Source organism: Brugia malayi (assembly GCF_000002995.4).
Source record: "Brugia malayi strain FR3 genome assembly, contig: Bm_v4_Chr4_scaffold_001, whole genome shotgun sequence".
Taxonomy (NCBI): Eukaryota; Metazoa; Nematoda; class Chromadorea; order Rhabditida; family Onchocercidae; genus Brugia; species Brugia malayi.
In genome coordinates this window covers 72,344-94,050 of record NW_025062478.1, presented here as the reverse complement: position 1 = coordinate 94,050, position 21,707 = coordinate 72,344, and the positions used below count along the sequence as shown (strand labels likewise).

The 21,707-nt window shown below is 32.2% G+C and overlaps 3 protein-coding genes across 3 annotated transcripts; 1 reads left to right on the top strand and 2 right to left on the bottom strand.

The window, feature by feature from the left end:
• Positions 1–7,562: 7,562 nt before the first annotated feature.
• Bm17698 (Uncharacterized protein) lies at positions 7,563–8,129 on the bottom strand (the record flags this gene model as incomplete). The annotated part of the gene is made up of 2 exons (XM_043081127.1): positions 7,563–7,702; positions 8,090–8,129. The coding sequence occupies 2 exons, from the start codon at positions 8,127–8,129 to the stop codon at positions 7,563–7,565; spliced, it is 180 nt and encodes a 59-aa protein (XP_042937061.1).
• A 1,248-nt stretch (positions 8,130–9,377) lies between these two features.
• Positions 9,378–11,197, top strand: Bm6688 (ShTK domain containing protein; the record flags this gene model as incomplete). Its single annotated transcript, XM_043081126.1, has 5 exons — positions 9,378–9,553; positions 9,839–9,915; positions 10,250–10,474; positions 10,622–10,705; positions 11,022–11,197. 5 exons carry the CDS (start codon positions 9,378–9,380, stop codon positions 11,195–11,197), a joined length of 738 nt encoding a protein of 245 aa, XP_042937060.1.
• A 1,637-nt stretch (positions 11,198–12,834) lies between these two features.
• On the bottom strand, positions 12,835–16,192 carry Bm4365 (Immunoglobulin I-set domain containing protein; the record flags this gene model as incomplete). Its single annotated transcript, XM_043081125.1, has 7 exons — positions 12,835–12,922; positions 13,127–13,250; positions 14,445–14,612; positions 14,832–15,008; positions 15,174–15,391; positions 15,677–15,806; positions 16,156–16,192. The coding sequence occupies 7 exons, from the start codon at positions 16,190–16,192 to the stop codon at positions 12,835–12,837; spliced, it is 942 nt and encodes a 313-aa protein (XP_042937059.1).
• Positions 16,193–21,707: the final 5,515 nt, after the last annotated feature.

Here is a 21,707-nt window from a genome sequence, read left to right as displayed (position 1 = left end):
CATTTGTGATATTGAGGGAACTGATAATCATAAGATTGGCTTACTGAAGAATAAGTTAGTGATAAGTTATCATACAGGAGAAAAGAGAAAAAGAAGCAGTGCCTACCTTGTTGGTTGGATTATGCTGCATAGCCAACTGTCAACTAATTGGTCACTTATCACCACAGATTAAGAATTACGAAGCAAATCTCTCTTTTCTCCTTCTCCCTCTCTCTCTCTCCCTCTCTCTCTCTCAGTTCAACAGTTATACTGGAATATATGAATTTTACCAAGTTGCTTAGAGAGAAAATTTTCAATTAACAAGAAGCTTTCTCTCTCGGTATTTATGTTTATAGGTACGTGTGTGTATGTATGTATGTGATGTATGTATGTATGTGTGTATGTGTATGTGTGTATATATATATATAAGTGCGACAACTTTTATGGCTTTAAAAATAAAATCAACTAAAAGCTTCTGCAAACTGATAGAACCAATTTTCCCGGGAGGAAATTGGCTTCAGTCATGAGCGCTTCAATTATTTAAGTAAAAGTAAGCTAAATTGAAATGCTTTAATGGTACTTGCCACCCTCAGATCAATTAGTTAATCCCAGTTGTTTTCAATTGTCTTTTCAGAACATGGCTTTATCTTGTTGATAAGATCCATCTTGCCAATTTATATAAGTGTGCGCTTTGAAAGGAAAGATAAAATTTAATTATGCAAAGAGTTGTATTGCTTTTAATGGAAAGATAAGAAAAAAGTAGTGAAAGTATTTCTGTCATTTTAATTTATAACAAACTCTTGTCATTTCATAAATTTATTTTAATGGCATACATCATCACTTATTAGTGCACCATCAGATGACAGTTAATCATCATTTTTTAATTAATCAACTTTAAATTACATTCTGTAGAATTGATAGAAAAACAGAATTAATTAGAATTTTTATTAGTTAGTTATTACCCAAAAAACTTGTATGTAGTTCGATAATTTAGTTCAGCATTATTGGCAGATTATTGGCAGTTCAATAATTAATTGCATACCATTTTAAAAGTATCCTTTGATCTAAAGAGAGAGGGAGAGAGAAGGAGAAAAGGAGAAGGTAATAAGGATGACCTAAGAGGGAAAACAGGGAATTTGACATCCTTCTTCTAATTTTTAAATATATTTTGGATCTATGAAGTCAGAAAGTGAATCAATAATTTGAGTACCATTACACAACTAAATTAGAAGACGGAAACTGATTTATGTGCAATAAAATAGACATTGGGAAGTGAACGGAGTCGTAGGGTAGGTATATCAGCTATTAAACTATCTGATCTCCACTCTTCATCGATTGATTGATTGATTAGATCAATGATCGATTGACTGATAACGGTGGCGATTAGATGTCAAAGGAAGAAGAATTTCTAGAATCTTTAAGAATAAAAATTTTGAATGCTCACTGATTTTGTAGGATGAGATAAGTTTTTTAATCAGGGCGGGTCATTGGGTGAAAGTTGACAATTGCGCTTAAAAGGCCTACTTCTGTCAACTATGAATTATTCTATGCATTACACAATTAAATTGGACATTGAAATCACAACCTGGAAGTACTGATAATTTCATCAAAAATAAAATTAAATAATAGATAAGAGAAAAAAGGAGTAAAACTGCATTACCACAAATGAATTTAATTAAAAAATTACACCATTTCTTGGAAATAATTCAAGACTCTGATAAGAAATAACAACTTTTATCCCTCATCTGAATTAATAAAATGAAAAAGAGAGGAAAAGAGAGAGATAGAGAGAGAAAGAAAACGAACTGATCATAAAATACTTAGAAGGTATTATGTGGAGAGAAAAAAGGATGGAGAAATTTTTAAAACGAACAACAATCACAGCAAGTTTTTATTTCAATTTCGAAATTCAATACATTTCATCAATAACTTTCCCAAGATTTCTGTGTTGAAGAAGAAAAAACTGAGTAGTAGAGGGTTTTATAGGTTAAGCAGTAGTGATTGAATACTTTCTTATATGGTGATGAGAAATTTTTGATAACATTTACCCATGTTACTGATAAGCTAACACATATCATATTATCAGCAATGTATGTAGCATTTTATTATCAAACAAAAGAAAATAACAACTGATTCTTGCTCAGCTTGAATTTTTTGCTAAAAACTGTGATGAAAATGACAAATATTCTGAGAAAATATACACTCATGAAACTTTCTGGATTATATTCTAATTAGAAACATTACTGAAATTTACTTTAATTGTCGAGAAACTCATATATTGGTACCAATCTTCAGTTATCTCAGACATACCAAAAAATTACTCTTTTATAAATTTTTTATAATATACCACTTTGTCCTCAGAGATATGAAAAGTGTTAGGAAAGTATTCGTATAGTTATCTACATTCCTGCAAATGACATAATTCCGGTACAATCCGGTAACTGATACTGAATCTATTGTCTGCTTAGATGTAAACATTCCTATCATTTGACTGTGTGACAAATTATAACTGCAACTTGAAACAGTTAGAAGAGATATGTTCGGAATGTGTAACTTGTTAAATTACACTAATGAAGTGTAAAATGAAGGACATGGTTGACCTTTGAGTTCAGTTCATTCCATTCAAATAAGGAAGTTTCCTTTTCATTTAAATATGAAAGGGAAAGGCTAAAATGATGTAAAATGCAGGGCAAACAAGAAAGAACTGAGAAAAGCAAAGTATGAGCAGAAATGACTGAATAAACAAATAACAAATTAGCAACTTGATAGATAAAAGCGATAACGAAATCGGAAAGAATTCGGTAAGCTGATGAGTAAATTAGTTTGAAATCCGGAAAGATGAATAAGTTACGCAGAAAGATGGTAGTGAACAAAATTAAGCATTATGAAGATACTATTTACGAATTCTCGTCTCTATCGATATATTCTGATTTCAGGAAAACTGTGTAATTGTCGGTTCTTCTGTAATCACAGAGGTAATACTAATAGTGATTAGTAATTGTTTAATTAGTTATTACTAATTTGAAATTGATTACTGATATTTTATAGAGCGAGAAATAACAGAAGAATAGAGTAAATTGGAAATGAAATTTCTATCAGATCAAATTATGAAAACAAAAAAGATGGGAGTGATAGCAGGGAGAGGGAGGGGAAGAGAGAGAGAGAGGGAGGGAGGGAGAGAGAGAGGGAGGGAGAGAAAAGAATATCGGATAAAATGTTCGATTCAGTGTTATGCAATCCGATCATATTGACCGCAATTTTGAAATTCCCATCGAGGTGTGATGACCGTCCGAGGCGTGTTATCGGGGTCGTGCTGTCTCGTTGTCACATCTCTTGACTCACAATTAATAGTTACCTGAGAGAGCAGAGAGCCCAGTTATTGCTTTACTGCTTGTGTTTGCAGGGAAGGAAGATGACTACTGATAGCACCTGGGTGGGTAGCACCTGGGTGGGTAGCACTGAGTGGGTAACACCTGAGTACAGCAACAAATTCAATGTGCGGTATTCATTCATAGCATTTCACGCTATATCTTATCACTATCTTATCACTGTTGCATTTATCAGTGTTTTTAATGAATTTTCCCATCGGAAAAGAAGCAACGCCCGTCAGAATAACTCTATTACTGATCAAACCACAGATAGTTATTTCTTATGGAACTCTTTACAACATCTCTTCTTATTGTTGTCATTGCTGCTAGAAGAATCAACAGAGTTCCTTTTGCAAAGAAAATCAGTAATGCATCATTTCTGGTGCAAACTGACTTTTATATTTTTAATTTTTGTAAAATCACATACTCACATCACATTACTTACTTATTACTCACGTGGATTGGGTTTAAGTAAGGATTAGATGCCCAATTTATATGCAACGCAGTTTTAGTCTCATCTTAATAATACAGATAAAAAACAGAAATCAAAAATTGTAGACTGAAAGGAGTGCACATATATACACATACAGACAGACAGACATACACACACACATAAATAAAATACGAATCCCGAAACCATGTACAATAGATGCTTCACAATGATCGAAAGTAATGATTAGACGTCCATGTGACGCATATCAGTACGTGTCTGTGTCTAAGACATGTATATCATACCATTGTGACACACACGCACACACATCACATACATACACAAAGAGGCATTCCAAAAGTGATAGACAGATAAAGGACAAAACGAGACAGACCGGACGGAATAATTATTTGCAAATGGGCGATGGGAAGGTTCCGTTCCGTGTTGCATGCATTAGCTAATCAGTGACAGTGAATTCTGTAGTGACACGGCGATGCGGTGGTTAGCTGTGTCTCATTAGCTTCATAAGATGTCGTTGTGGCTGGCGACAGCGTGACACTGCCGTCACCAGCATCTTCATCGTGTCACAGGGATGCGTGCTGTCCCCTTCGTCCTATGCTTGTTTGGAAGTTCGTTCGCTTCACTCTTGCCCAAATCAGTCCTTACTTATATGCATATACTTTAGAAGACTGAGTAAAGTTAGAGCTATAAAAAGTATATTTGAATGTGAATCTGTTACGACCACTAAAATCGAAAGCCATTCCTTTTCTTCCGCAAAAAAACTTTTTTCTGCTGTAATTCATAAGAATATTATGGATAAAAATAAATGATTGGTGGAGAGAATAAGGTGCGATGAAAGTTTTGAAAGGTAAATGAGAAATGCAAGAATGAAAAGACAAATTCTGCTAATTTTAAACAAATAATGGATGTTACTTCCTGACGAAAAAATCACATAAGTGCGGTCATTCAAAATCTGAGACTGTGTGAAAATTGAGGAGAGAGAAATAAAAGGGAAGAGAGGAAGGAGGAAAGGGAAACGGTAAGGAAGGGGCAGGTGAACCAGTTTTTATGTGATCGGCGAGCAATCACGATGACAAGCGGAAGAATGTGGCAAAGGGGTCATGCAGATAGTGATTTCCTTTTTGGAGAAGCGTTATCTATTAGTTTACACCCTGTATCCCATACCTTTTACCTTTTACCTCTTTATCCTTTGCCCTTTGCTCTCTACTTTTTTCAACATTTCCACTGAAGCCTCGTGGTTAGTCTAAACGAAACCTCTGAACTTCGACTGTATATGTTGAGTTGACAACCTCCAAGTATTATAAAGTAATGAAGAATTTACTTCAATTAATTAAATAATGAAGTTAATACAAATATTTGCAGCGAAGCGAGGAAAGCAAAAAGAGATGGAAGACATAGCTGAAGTGTTGTTGAGAATTTGCAAAAGTTAAGCAAATCAAATTGCTCACCTTTTTCCTTAACAAATGCACTATTGCAACAAGTACCGTCCTTTCGATATCATGACTCACCTATCTGAACGTCATTAACTAGTTTGCTGTTGGAGATTGCAGCTGCATTAAACTGTATGTGTGAAACACCTGTCATTGCTGTCCAGCTCGTGACAATTTCGTGAATAAGTTTTGCTTTTATGCTCGAATATTATCACAATGGACTGACAGATGAGTTATATTAGCGATGATAAAAGATAAGAATTAAAAAATTTTGGTAGAACAGACGAGAATTACAATTACAATTTGATTAATACTAGTGTCGTGTAATACTTATATAAGTATTGCTGATAACGTTCATTTCTTCATGTCTTATCAAAGTAACCTAAATGAAGGTTTTTGTCAATAATCAGTGATTGCTATGACTTCTCGTATCACTCACATCTGTGCATCATACTTGAGTATTTTCTCTGTATAACAACTGATAATGTTTACAGGTGCATCAGTAAGCCTTTATCATACGTTAATAGGAATTATCAGTTTATGATCTTTACGCTGAACATTACCTGATAGCTGATAGAAAAAAATCATAAATATGTTGGAAATTTTGTGAAATTTCTCGAATAACTCAAAGCTCTTTGGCTACTGTGGGAAATTTTACGTTCCAACGTTTATCACAGTCAAAAATTTCTTGAAAAAATACAGGTTGAAATAATTCCTAATTTACTGAACAGATAATTGCATAAATTGGAGTGAAAATGAAGAAAGCCACTTGCCTGCCATTTCTCTATATAATCTTTTGCATGAAACTCATTTCTTCATCTTATCAAGTAAGTAATTAATATTCTATTTTTTTACCCATTTTTTTACCAATTTATTTTACCCATTTTTTTCTTCTTTTTAAAATCACATTATTCGACGATAAATTAGAAATGAAAGCAAATTAATTTATCATTAACTGCTACGATATTTTGTGTTTTGGTAATTTTGAATTCTGTAATTGATGGTTATCAGCAATAATTTCAAATTTCAATAACAATTCGTTTTGTGAAATGAGAGGAAATTACGAGGGGAATTTAATACTAATACACTTTCTTACTCGATGTACTGTTAGATTTTCTCTTTTTAAAAAAATATTAAATGCACTAAAAAAATTTAATTACTGTAACCATTTTGACAATTTTTCTTCTCTCTCTCTCTCTCTCTCTTTTCCTCTCCTTTTCTTCTTCCTTTCGCTTTTTCTCAAAGAAGAAACAAATACTTGAAAATATTGACTTACCTTTCCCTCCACAATACTTTCAGCTTATAGCTAGTTGTATTCCTAGCTAGAATTGAAATGACAACTTCATCAGTTTCACTGCTAGGAAAAAAATAAAGGAAAGAAAGTGTACCTTCGAAAAAGAACTTGAAAGCATTTCATCTTTCGAACACAAATTCAAATTTCATCCCATAAATTCCATATATTTAACTACGTGGAAAAAATGGAAAATTTGTAAAGGATTTTTTCGTGTAAAATATTTGAGAAGAAAAATGTGTATTTTAATTTTGAATGCATCATTTATTTCTCGAAATGTAGATGTATTCATGGAAAAGATGTATTCCAGCATTATAATATGAATCAGAGGAGAATATTTTTAAAAACTGAATTTTTTGGAATTTTGCAATGTTTTGCCAGTGAGATACATATCAAATCAGTTAAAGCAGATCACTTTGTTTAAATACAATTAGATGAGTTAGACACTACCATATTTGGTCATTAATGTCACATTTGTGTCATAGAATATCCATCTGTAAAGCTTTCTTTTATTTTCAAGCTATTCACAATGTCGAACACTTCCATTTGGTAGGATTTTGTAATTATTAATTTCATTACAACTAATAAGAAAATGCTAAATGACAAGAAATGAATTAAGTGATAATTTGTAAGTATCGTAGCGAAGATGCAATCGCTGAGTTCAAAAAAGATGTACAGAATAAGACTAATTAGTATTAATTCCATCATTTGCTGTCAATCTGATGACTAAATAAAGTTAAGGCTATCGCCTCATTAATGCAACTAATATATGCACGGCCACCTGTTGCATTATATCAATTATAAATATAAAATAGTAAGCATACAAACTAAGGAAATGATAAATTTGTAAAAAAAATATTTAAGGTAATTAAAAAAAAGATTTGAAATTATCAGTTCTATTTATTTACAGTGTTTAAATGTGGACATTGTTGACCGATTTTTCGTTACGGTACTAATTATCAAAATATCTTTTTAATATTTTTAGCAAATTGAAAAAGCAATAATTTTAATGGATGGGAAAGGATTCAATTTTAGACTAAACTTCATTCAATATTGTTAGCCTTTTGCTTTTTGTTGCTTTTTTGTTTAACCGTGACGCCACGACCTTCAACACATTTGCGCCCCTTTTCACCATGTGCTTCTTTTGATAGTTGTAGTTTTTTGATTATTTCACTGCAACAAACTGAAATTTCACACATTTCATATGAATGAATTGCTTTTAAATAGAATAATGGATTAAAAATATCATTTCAACCATCAATCATTTGACTAACTGCGCTTGAAAGCCAAGTGTAGAACAAATATTGTTGCTGGATGAATATCCATTGTGATAAAGGATTATGTTTTCCGAAAATAAAACATAATAAATTTTACTGCAATAAAAAATATTTGTGTAATTAATTAATTAATTAATTAATCTGCACTCTATCGGTCGGTATCAATTGAAATTTAACTTTTTCGCGTCTATTTCTCTTTTTAGCCTTGTTTACCTTCACGTGCATTGTTGTAATTTAATCGAAAAGTAATGGAACTTCATAGGGCAATTCATGAAGGAAAATAAATGTTTTACCAGGTAAATATGACTCTGAGATGGTAAGATTGTATCGCATTGCTGCTGGCCAAGCATTGTTAAATAGAGCCAAGTTAATAGCAACTGAAGTTCTAAAGAGGTCAAATTCAAGTGGACAATTTTGAAATACTCGAAAATTTCTTACAAATGAAACAGTAAATAATGAAATATTCATTGTTATCTTTTGCGTGAAGTAAAAAAAACAAACGAAATTGTTTGTTTATAAATTATCCATAAATGTAAAGTGATAAACAAAAATTGCAATTACTATCAATCAATTTCGTTGATCTTACAGAAAGATAGGCGATCACAAGGACAGATAAACAGAAATAAAATGTCAACCGGAATGTTAAATGAAATTCATCCATTTCAGATCAAATTATACATTTGTTGTAAACAAAGGTGGCAACTTGTAATTCTGATTCCAGTAAAGTATACTTGGGTATACTGTTTAGTATTTAATATTTAATTGAAATAACTCCTTGGTCAAAAAAAAAATTTTCCAATTAAATGCTGAAATTAAAGTAAAAAGATCTGCAATAGATGAAAAGTATTTTTAATTTCTCTTTTCTAAACAACGACCAATACTTTCTCATCGATGCTTATGAAGTAGAGAAGTTGTATTTATTTAAATAAAAGGAAAAAGTTATCATTAAAGTGTTGATTCATATTTCACGTTGAATCTGACCTAATTAGTATGGCAATTTGTTTTCTTTAATGTCATTTATCTTGACCTGTGACCCGAAGAGAAAGAATCAAATAACCGCTTGAAACAAAAACTAAGAAGTTGAATAAAATTTCAATTGCAATACAAAAAAATTGCACTTCATTTCTTCATTCATTTCTCAACATTGAATTATATCTTGCTAAAAATTAAAAAACATAAATAACAGATGTAAATTTTATTAACAGATATAAAATATAAATTTAGAAAGAGAGAGGGAGAGGGAGAGAGAAAGAAAGGAAGAAGGAAGTGCAGTATGTACGAATATTCAAGTCTGAGTCGTTCGTTATCCATCCAAACTAAATCCGACGGTCACTAAAGTCAACAAAGTGAGTGGGACGACAGTCAAGGTGAGATGACCACTGTCCGCCCAACAACAATAGCAATCGGTTTGACGACACTGACTGCACAAGTGCTACTACCATCATTGGTCATTGCTGAATTTGGCAGAAATGAGCAAAGTTTACAGGGCGCAAAGTGCTTGCATAATTTAGTTCCATCAGCTAATCACCATTGTTGTTTATTATGATAATCAACAAGTACAACTGAATTTTATTGCAGAAAATGCGTAATCTTCTGAAGAACTGTTTGCTGCTTCTGTTTCTGCTAATCATTTCGATAACTGATGTCAAAGGAGGATTTCAAATTATTTGCGCAGATAAGTCACGGCATTGTAAACGGAGAAGTGACATGTGTCAAAGCAATGCATTTCACAGTGTCATGCAATCAGTTTGTAAAAAGTAAGTATATTTTATATCGATATCATTGCATCTTTCTATATATATCTTACTTCTGTCTGTTTAGCCGGATTATTTTTTCGGAACTAATTAGCATTCATACAGTAATGGATGAGAGATTATCTCTTCAATTTAAAAAAGCACTACGATTAATACTGGCTTATGTTTTCCTGATTATGTGAATGGTTTTGAACAGTAATCCGTAAATCAGAATCAGTTTGAAAGAAAGAAAAGCGATGAATTTAACATTTCACTTACTTGCCGGTTTATGAATCACTCAGTTTGTAGGACGTGCGGTCTATGTGAAGATAATCCGAAAAGTGACATCCTGGATCAGTACCGACATAAGAAAGAATCTGATATAGGTCTGTGATACTATCACTACTACTACTACTGCTACTCAACTAGTTCTAATTAAGCGATCGATTCATCTCGAACTTACTTTTTAAACTAATTAAGCACTTTGTTAATTGTTCTGAGATTATATATGTATGTATTGTCTTACAATAATATTACATTTACTTCAAAATTAGATTAGGAATTACGGGGAATGTCATAATTCATAGAACTGCAGTAGCAATAAAATGGAATGTTACGATATTTAGATCATTGCAGTAAGATCATATATTATATTTAAAATCATAAATGTGCATGAATCATCCGTAACAGTATGCTTGATTCTGGCCATCCGGTAAAAAGTTACTTTAGAAGTTGTTGATGTGGAAGATGGTGAAGATAAAGATAATTTCGAGTATTCTGAATTAGAAACAACTACTGATCAAGTGGAAGAAGAGGAAGAGGAAGAGGGAGAGGGAGAGGAAGAAATTATGGAAGAGTTAATGGCTACATTGTCATCCACAGTTATGCCACATTCCGTAACAAAAAACTGGAAACAAACTGTATGCGTTGATTCATCAACAGATTGTGAAGGTATTCGAATATAAGTATTCGAATTTAACAAGTATTTCTGTAAAATTTCAATGCATTCAAATTTATCGAATTCCATTGCACTGATTCTACTGCTTCATTGCTATCATATTTTGAGGTATGAAAATTCATCAAATAATTTAGGCAAACGATATTTGTGCAGCGAACGAATGTATGCACATCTGATGCGTAGAGAATGTCCGAGAACGTGCGGCTTATGTCACTCAGGTTTGAACGTCAGCAACGTCAGTTAGAAATAGAAATTATAAGTAATGTGCTGAAATTTGAGATGAAGTGGCAGCAAATAGAACCTTAAATTACTTTCACTTTTAATTCAGAAAGTATTTCAAGAGTTTCAAATAATACATTATATTGAAGATAATAAAAGTAAATCAATTCACACACTCTTAAAGTTAGTTTAGAAAGTTACTTCGTCGTTTCATAATTCGCAAACTCTAGAAGAATTTTTATAAATTTTTGCAATACTTTTCACAATTATCAGTATCGTTTGTTCCTATCAAATCGGTAAATGAACAATTCGCAGGTTATCGACCAGGAACACCCAATCAAATCGTTGATGGTATAACAAAGGATGTGACAAGGTGTCGAGATGTGGCACCGGACTGCAACCAGTCACTGTGCAACCACCGGACTTACCGGCGACTCATGCAGACCGTCTGCAAGAGGACCTGCTCGTCGTGTCACCTGGTTGACACTTAAAAGTGTGATACTTTCTGAGTTTCAAGCTACAAAACTGAAGGACTGGAAAATCTCAAAATTTAGCATTGAGAAGTAAAGTAATTAACCAAGCAAATTCAACTAATAATTGCATTTTATCTGAACTACGACAATGCGAAGAGGACGGACGAATAAAAAAATTAGTTCATGATTTTTTAATTATTGTTTGATTGATAACATGTTGCTCGAATTTATACTTTCTGCATTTAGAATTTCATAAATGGAAGTGCTTAAATATTGAATTCAATGTTGACATCTAAAAATTTAAATCCTCTTCTTCTAAGACATTCCTCAAAGGCTAACTTTTTCCATCCAGCTGAATTCAAAACATTTCAAAGAAATTTTAAAGAAGGAATTTACTATCATAGCAACATATAAAATATCAAAATAACAAGAAAAGAGAAATGCCTGCATATCTCAGTTCAAAGAAAAAATAGCAAAATTAATCAAACATTGATTTATGATTTTTATAGAAATTTGGAAAAAAAAAAAGAAAAGGAAGGACCGATATTTCCCCACGAGAGGATGATCAACTGATATAAGCAATAACTATAAAATGCACATATCGTTGCCTTGTAGAAAAAGATTGCTCGTTGTTTGTGGAAATGACACAAGCCATATCACATTTAAAACATTTAAAACAAAATAAAGAATTTTTAATGTTTCTCAAAAATATTCTCTCTCTCTCTCCCCAATTATCTTTCCCTTAATATAACACTTGTAGAACGGATTGTAACGTAATAAATGCTAATACTAAATTTTCTTTACATTTCCTCTTTCAACTTTAGTTTTTATTAATCTAAAAGAAAAACAAATAAAAAATTGAGATTTATTGACATAAGGTACTCACATATATGAGATATACAGAAAGAAACGAGTGGCAAAAAGACGGTGATAAGGATAATGATGATTATGATGATAATGATGGTGATGATGATAATGATGGTGATGATGATAATGATGGTGGATGATGATGATGATGTGATGATGATGATGTGATGATGATGATGTGATGATGATGGTGGTGGTGGTGACTTAGCAGCAATGAATGTAATAAAGGTAAAATTTAAAGAAAGCTTTAAAAAAGGCTGAAAGTTGTGGCAGTTTGCCAGAAGAAAATTGAACTTTCATACATTAATTTTCAAAATTTCAATCAATAAAAGAACATTAATGAGAAGAAAGAAACAAATTTTGTATGTGTTCCCTTCAGGAAGAGATGTGAAGAGCAGACTTGTGTGGATGGAATAACTCAGATAAGATAGATTTGATATCTTCGAATATGAATCATTTAATAGAATTCAATCAATACAACAGAAAGTTATGCATACTTTAAAATCATAATCAAAACGAAAAAAAAAAAAAAGAATTTTTTAAGTGGGCAGAATGAAGAACTTCGAGGCACACATAAGTAAGCAAATATTGACGTATCAGTAACAGAAAGTTAGATAAAAACATATATTTCTAAATACTACTAAAAAATTAAACAATTCCAAATTTTATAAAACAGGAATTGATTTCCGGATCGTTATTTTCGTCATTATTTTTTATTGCTGAATGGCAGTGATTCAAGAAAAGAACTGAAAGAAAGGAAATGCTATGATCACTGTCTTCCCATTATTTTAATCCAATTCGTTATTATAACCTAGGATTGGTTGCTGTTGTGACATATTTTCGTTGTAACCAACATTTGTTTGTCGCTTCTTTCGTCTGCAAGTGACACACACATGAACAAATTTCAATGCAGCACTCACTCACCTGGCTTACCTAGCTTACCTGGCTATCTATCTGTAGCTGTAGAGGTAGTATGATAGTTCTCTTCTGTTTTCACTAATACTTATTACAATAGTCAATGAATAAAGAATGTCTGACTTATATAGAAGTGTAAACAAAGTAAAAGAAATAAAAATTTACCTTTCGCGTTTTTCCACATTGTACGTTTTGTAGCGATTGAAAGCTGAACATGCATAAATGATGATGAATAACAATAACAATATGATAATGATAACTATAAGTGGATAAATCCATCTATACGAGCCTAGAAAATTAGAATTTAATCAGCACAAATAAGCTACAATAATATTTCATCAATGTTTACTTTGAAATTTGAAATGATAAACTGTTAAACTACAGCAAACATCAAGATTGCAAATACGAATTGCTCAGAATCCAATAAAACTATCTCTTTTACCGATTTCCATATTAAAAATGAATTTTTTAGTGTAATCTAGCATTGAAGTATTCTTCTGAAATAAATTCTTATTAGTGTCGCAAAATAAAAAAGTGAAATAGTTGCAAACAGTTAAATTTTAAAAGTGAAAAGTTGGCGTAGATGAATACTACATTTGATAGTTTATGTTCACAGTACTGCACTACTATCTTGGTTTGCGGTAGAAAGGAGAATTTTTACAGATTAACAAAGCGAAGAAATCAACAAATAGATTTTTTCCTAACTACTATTTCATCTCTTCTAAAACAAAACAGATTACCGGATATACAGATTACCGGAGACGGATGATGTAACACGTTTATTTTCAGAATTAGCCAATGATATGTTAACTTTCTAGGAATGCTTAGCTGTGTCTTTTTAAATTGAACTTCAACATAAAAAAGATTTGATAAAAACCAGGTTCGATTCCTTTCTCTGAACAACACAAACAATGTCGTTAACTACCTACAAATTTGGAACATTGGAAAAAGATACATTAATTTTTCAGTTTTCCCACTTTGCTTCTCTCTTGCTGCCATAAAAGTTGAGGACTTCATCTTCTGATATATATTTTAGGTTTCGACTGACTTACTGCACGCATTAATGACAAATATTTGGAAGTTATTACCATACAACTTCATTTTTGGAATAACTAACAAAAAGCAACTAAGTGATATTTCGAAAAGAAGGCGATTTTTAAAGATCTAAATTCCCCATAGAATTATTTTAAAAATAAGTTAAGAAATTACTTCCTCAAATTATTTTCTTTCTTTCTATGCTATAATTTAGAGTTGCTAAATCAATCCTCTCATTCCTTACTTTCAACAAATTTTTAATCTTTTTTCATGTCATTCTTCCTTTACATCAAATTTCGCCAATCAAATATTTTTAATTTACATAAGTGATGTAGGAAGATTTGAGGGAATACAGTTAAGAACTTACTTTATTCTCGTTGACTTTAAGGAAATAAATTAGCCTCAATGCTTGAATTACTAAACTAAGAGCGCACAAAAAAAAACTTACTTTTCACCTTAAGTTCACGATCCAACCGTGACTCCCATAGGATATTTTTGCCATCAATAAATATGGAAAATGAATTTTGCGCGACACATGAATAAACTCCTTCATCATCAAATTCCACTTTTGCAATTTGCAAATCCCTCTCTAAGAAGGTTATTTGCTCCGTCGATGCTATAACAATTTGCACTCCAATGGGTAAAAAGTTGTAAGTAATTAAAAATTCTTTTAACAAATGCATTTAATCTGTCAGAACTATAAAGTTAAATTGTTTTTTCTTTTTTTCAGACTACTGAAATGTTTGTTTCTGATCAACTTAAAAACCAGTTTTTCATTTCTGATTGTGGCAATCACCGGTAAATTCTGACTGATATCTACGACCATATAACTCACCAACAGGTATATCATTTTTATACCACTGAATAGTTGGTTCCGGAAAGCCTCGTACTGGACAACTCAGCGTTACTGTTTCGCCTTCCGTTACCCTTAGAACTGAAGCTCTAACACGGAAATGATTGTCACCCACTGCATCCAATATTTTCGAGTGATTCACATGAAAGATTGGGCGCACTGTAATGTGACACACATGAAATTATTACCAAGCAGTAACATTTGTAAATCTCTTTTAATGCTTTATTAAAAACACCAAAGTGGGACAGAAAGTTTTATCGAATCTTTCCTTTCTGTGAAAACTTTTGAGAAGCACTAAATTGTTCCAACAAAAAACTAACTAACTATTTACAAATAACCATCCCCACACTAATTCATTTTCTTCGGTGGTAATTTCACAGCGATATCTTCCAGCACTCAAAACTGATGTATTGCCAAATTCTAAAATTGCCCGTGTCTGATTGTTAATAAGCGCTGGGAAAACTTCCTTGTCTAGATCTCTTATAAAGTGAGCTTCTTTGATAGGTATTAATTGTTGAGTTTGATTGGACATTGCTTGACACCTAAAAGCAGTTATTCAGTGAAAATATTTAGATGTTGCACATTTCAAGAATAAAATCAAACTTTTATTTCATTCAATTTTATCCTTAAAGGAATGGATCCTGATCAGTTGACAACATTCCCTTTCTAATGAAACTGAAATAGGCAAAAAGCAAAAAATTCCAAAGTTTTATTTTTATGGAAAATCACAGAAATAGTTTTTGTGTATAATTTTAATTACAGATCTGCAATAATTATTGGCAACATAAAAATTATCCGATGAAATAAGTAGAAAAATTTCAATCTACCATAAATTGGGTACATTGGCCTTGAGAGGATGGTCATCACTGGATTTCGCCGAAGTAGCATTGAAAAATACTGCCAAATTACCCTGCGCAAAGCTATTACTACCAGCAAAGATTGCATTGCACCAGTGACCTATCAAGCGACAATTATTTATGGAAATGAGAATCAATCAAGAGTTATTGTTGATGATAAATTCGTCAACAAAATCATGTCTTTATAACCAGTAGTAAACATATGCTAAAATTGTTGATAACAATTCTGCTACATTTTACTTTTATATGTACCGCTTGCGAACTACAAGCCAAGCAAATAAACTCTCGAATATTCCCGATACTTCTTCTATAGAAATGGAATGTTGTACACTGTTAAGCATAATGTGATAGAGCATGCTACACAAATATTATCAACTCTCGGGAATTCTTGGCATTTATTAATTTAAATTATTTGTTAATAAAGATTAAGAAAAGAATAAGAAACTCACCGAAGAAAATGACTAAGGTAGGTAAAATTGATGGCATTTGTTCGATATACAATCGTTGTTTTCTTTTTGCAGAAAAACTTGAAGTAGAGATGAGAAGTGATAAGAAAGTGAAGGAAGAAGGAAGTAAGGAACAGAGTCGTCCTCTATTCGTTTATATATATCCACTTAATTGAGGAGAAGTATAGCGAAATTTGAAATGAAATGCGGCAGAACATTGAGTAGTCCACTTCGACGTACACCCAAAAATATTATTTATTCTTTCTGAAAAGTTTTTCCTTTTCCAAAAAATCAGGCATAATCATGAAATGAACATTTAGAATCCAATTTAATCCATAAAAAACTGTCTCTCTCTGTGTGTGTGTCCCATCAAAGTGGACATTGAAATGCGACGAGAGCGTCAAAAGCGCATACTTTTATGGAACAGAAATGATGCGGAATCAACGAACGTTAATGACATTAGCAATCGATCAGAGAGGAAATATTCTTAGTACACTGCAAGCCTTACTTACTGTGACATGCCAATATTGCGACATATTTTGACATAAATTCGAATTTAACCTCAAGCAAAAGAACCGGATTTAATTCCGGTCTCTCTAGAAGAAAGATGGGAACAGAGAATGCTTCTCCTAGATCGATGATCTGTCCGTCGCAGAGTTATTAACAAGTTTCAACCTGTAAGTTTCATTCGACGTGTCAAGAAATTAGATGGCAGAGAATTCCCTCTAGAACATAAATTGTATTAAATTTCTTAAACTTCTACAATTTTTTTGAAATGACCAGGAAGAATACACTTCTCCTAATGAACTACCATATACTTCACTGAATCACAACTTTGGAGAAGGTAAGATACGGAAATTATTCCAAAACAGTTAAAAACCACGGAAATAGCTGCGAGAAATATTTGATGCAAATAAAAGCAATGAAGAAAGTCCCTTCCATCGGAAAAAAAAGAAAGAAAAAACTAATCGTTTTAATTTCCAACAAGGAACGAGAAATAAATGAAAAAAAAAAAGGAAAAAACAGAAATACGATCTGTGCCGGAAATGCCAGAAGTGTAGCAATCATTTTTATCAAAATTATCCACTATAATCAAAATTATTCCGTTGATAATACTATCTACATTTGCACATTTGAACACAACTACTTTGTATATTTTACTATTGTCATTTAAGATTTAAGAGAGAAAAACAGAAGAAACTAATGACCGGAAGAGATTGAGTAATAAAATAAAAAGTCATAAAATGGAAAGAAAATTATTAGCTTTCTCAAGAATTAAATGAAATGAATATATTGCAGTTTCTTTATAAGAAAAATCATACTAAGAAATATATAAAATAATTGTTGAACATAAAATCTAATTCAAATTATTTAAAGTCAAATTTAAAAAGACGAGAACTGACCACTGGGATAAATGCGTGTTAACACGGACAATGCAAACTATTTCCGAAATAAAGTATACGTGAGATTAAGGAATTGCAATGTTTGTCGCTTGGACGAGTACGTACGTACGAATGATGCGGTATCAGTTACGTTTCTAAGCATATGTTGATAAAAGCTTAAGCGTATAAAGCGTACGAGTAATCACCAAATCAAGCCTCTGTTTCCAGTTCTTCTGTCTGCCATTCATTTCTTAATTTTGAAGAATTTGAATTTAATTAGAAATAATCAAAAGCCTATGAAAGTCCTCAAACATTACATCTGTTTACTCCTTCCATAAACAATAAGCAGTATTAAAATGTGATAAACAATGATAAGCACTTGTGATATGTCCTGTGAATGAAGAGATTACAGCAAGGTGAGTGCGACAAAAGGACAGTACCAAAAGATGGGTAGCATTCGTTAGACAATGGGCAGCTAGCATTCTTCTCCCGTTCTAACAGATGTCCTAGATTTACCCGAGACTTAGAGTTACACGCGAATGAATAGATAGATTATCAAGATGTAACAGAGAGGAATGAGACATTTCACTCCCAAAAGGCAATATTATTTGTTTAGTTACTTGACGCGAATGTACTCTCTCTACATAACTTACTTATCTCTCTCTACATAACTTACTTATCTCTCTCTCATAACTTACTTATCTACTAAGTAATATAACAAGTATGCACACACAATAACTAGAAAAAAAACATTCGACAAAAGTATTATTTGATTAATAGTTACATACAAAGAGTCAGTCAGTGGATGAAGAAAGGTAGAAGGTAAGGCGACAAGGGCAAACAGTGGAAGTTTCGGCGTTAAGGGTAAAGGCAAAATGAGAGATCTTTCCTGCAGGAAACAGCGGGGCAAACATATTTGCATCTGATTACATCAACGACGCAAGCAAGCAAATTCCGCAAAAATCAAACCATTCCCGTTTGAATGACAGAAATTTCAAATATATCGGCATTGGCTGCGGACCGGATCCGTGCTCAGTACTGCATCGGATCAGTGCTTCATAATTCGGTGAATGAGATATGAGCCGGAATGAGTTATGCAGTATATGTACTATGAACACGACAAGTATGGGAATGCTGTCACACGCGATGACAACGAGACGAAAAAATTGTTTATCCACACACTCACACTTTCTTGTCTCACCTTTGACATTAACAAATACAGGGAGAAAGAGAGAAAGAGAGAGAGAGAGAGAAAAAAGAAAGAAATCAACAATTCCTCTGTTAATTTTTCGTATTATTCATTAATCTAGAAATAAATGAATCATGGAATTAGTTTCTTCTTGTTTATAGTTTTAAAATTTGACTGACCTCTTACTTACATGAATGCAAGTATTCAGTAAGGACGGAGTAAACCGAGTAAGAGCGATTCGAAACGGAATAACGGATAATTATTCCGTAGGAATGTGTTTGTGTCCATGAACGAACACACGTCGGATATCCGTGACTGACTGTGGTAAGGAATGCCGGAAGGGATGAAAGTAGTTGTCGCGTACGTTAACCTGAGGACAGCTGCTTATAGGCCAATTTTCTTCCCTCTTTTGTTATTTTCACTCAGAGATGAAATGCCAGAAATGTCGAATAGTGCCAAGAATTGCTGGAAGAGAGCGCATTTCACGGACAGTTCTACTCTCCACGTGGATGAGAAGAAAAGGATGGAAAGTTACGGAAAGATATGCAAATTGGATATCGAATTACAAGGAGAGATCTGTTCAGCTAACAAGAAATCGTGTATTGATCAGATTAGACTGAGACCGAATGAGCCGAATAGTCCGAGCTCGTATTTAATTCCCTTATCACAAAGCAATAACATTTGTGATAACAGTGAAAAGATAAAAGGACAAAGAGACAAACAAACGTAGCTGGAGAGTAAGTCTGAAACAAGAAATCTTTATGGCATCTAAATCAGTAAAGCTATATTTGAGTAGATTACCTTGATAACACTACATTTATGTATTATCCAAATTAAAATTTAATTATTTACAATCGTACAGGTCAGATGGGTAGAGAGCCTTTTGAATTTAAAACAATGACAAAATAAGCTGAAAAAGAGAAAAGAGTTGTTTACCGCATTCATTCAAACAGTTCTTTTTCATTTTCAGTTATTAAATTCTAAAATAATATGTGAATAATCCTTCTTAATCGATTACGCATATATACGAATTATTTCATAGAAATGAAATGTCCCTTGCATGCACCCTTTCAGATGAGAAGAATCGAATGAAATGATTTAAGCTGAAATGAATAATCATTTGTGATGTGCACATTCCACATGTTTTCCTTTATTTTCTAAGAAAATTTCAATTTTAAACTCGAAATTTTTATAACGAATGAAAAATTGTGTGATTAGCGATGACGAAGTTCGCTGAATAAGCAAATGATCGATCTGTGAATGCACAGATGTATGTACGTAAATATGTGATATCTCATATGACATAAAAGCTACTGATTATTCAATTAACAACAATCAGTTGATTTGATTACCTGGCTGATAAGGAAAACAGGTACGACTACACTGTGAAGTTTGTTTCAGGTACGGATTTTTTTATGGAATGATAATAAAATCATTACGATCCTGCAAATCTAATCAAAAAGAATGACAAAATCTTCTATCAGTAATTATCTTTGCGGAAGGAGGAGAAAAAAGGAAGATTTAGTTTAATCGATAACGAATATAAAAAAGTGAACTTATGGTTTCATGATTTTTATAAATTTATGCGACTCTAGAATTAAGGAATAATTCAAAAGTTTAGAAATTAAACAGCAAAAAGTCAAACAAATCCGTCTATCATTCTAATTAAGACGATATAATTAGTGCATGAATAATTAATAGCAATGTATGAGTGAAGTGGGAAAGGTATATGGGCAGAAGATATAAAGGTATATGGGCAGAAGATATAAAGGTATATGGGCAGAAGATATAAAGGTATATGGGCAGAAGATATAAAGGTATATGGGCAGAAGAATTTTTAATTATTTCACTGATAGCTTTCCAAAATTTCAAATTACGAATAAGCAAAAGAAAGGATAAGTAGATTTGATGGAACTGTTTTCAGGATAGAATTGGAAGCAAAGCTATGCAAATGAATGAAATCATTGCAAATTATTGCGATATGTCAATGAAATGCTTCTTTGTCACGGAGAGAATTTAATGAAATTTTTTGGGAGGAGGGAGAGAGGAGACAAGGAGAAGGTGAGGGAGAGAAAGAAAGAAAAGAGAAATTCATTAGATTAGAATTTCTTCTCATAAATAACACGAGATGAAAAGATGACTGAGAAGAAAAGTGAAATGGGAAGAAAAAAAGAAACGAAGAGAGAATATATTGTATAAAACAAAAATTTTAGCTAAAAAATTGAGAGGAAAGATTGTCACACCGATTGACATGTATGTGGCTTGTGCAATAGTTCATAGCACAAAGTAATCAGTGAAATGTTGTGAAGAAAAAGAGAAAGAGAATTAATTCAGGTGGTAAATACCCGCTATTTATTTCTTCTTTTTCCCACACCGACGAGAATCTAACAATTCGAGAATTTGTGGAATAGCTCATGGCACAAAGTAACTAGTATGTTATTTAAAAAGTTGCAAGACATAGCAGGCATTTCAATTCTATTTCAGTTCTCTCAATTTGACATATTTTTTATAACTGATAAAAAATTTATGTAATCTGAGAAATGAAACATTTGACGAAATAATAACTAATTTGACTGGACAAATCAATTTAGGGGAGAGAAAGAAAAACAATCCAGATTTGATGACTATTAAACTATTAAATCATTAAAATTCGTGAAAAAATAATCCCAAAAAGAAACTAAAAACTTTCCATAAATATCTATCTTCATGCACTAAGCAAATATATTATTTACGAACAATTAGATTAAAATAAAGAGAATTATTTATAAATGATTGGATCGAGAAAGTATCAAATGAGAATATGGAAAATTTCAGGAAGGGAAAAGAAAAAATTACAGCAAATTATTAAACATTACTAAAGTGACGGAATGAAGGGAAAGATATCATCAAATCATTATTAATAAAGAACTTTGGTGATAATTCACACTTAAAATATATGAAATAAACTCTTTGAACTTTATTTTCTTTTTTTTTCTAACTTTGAA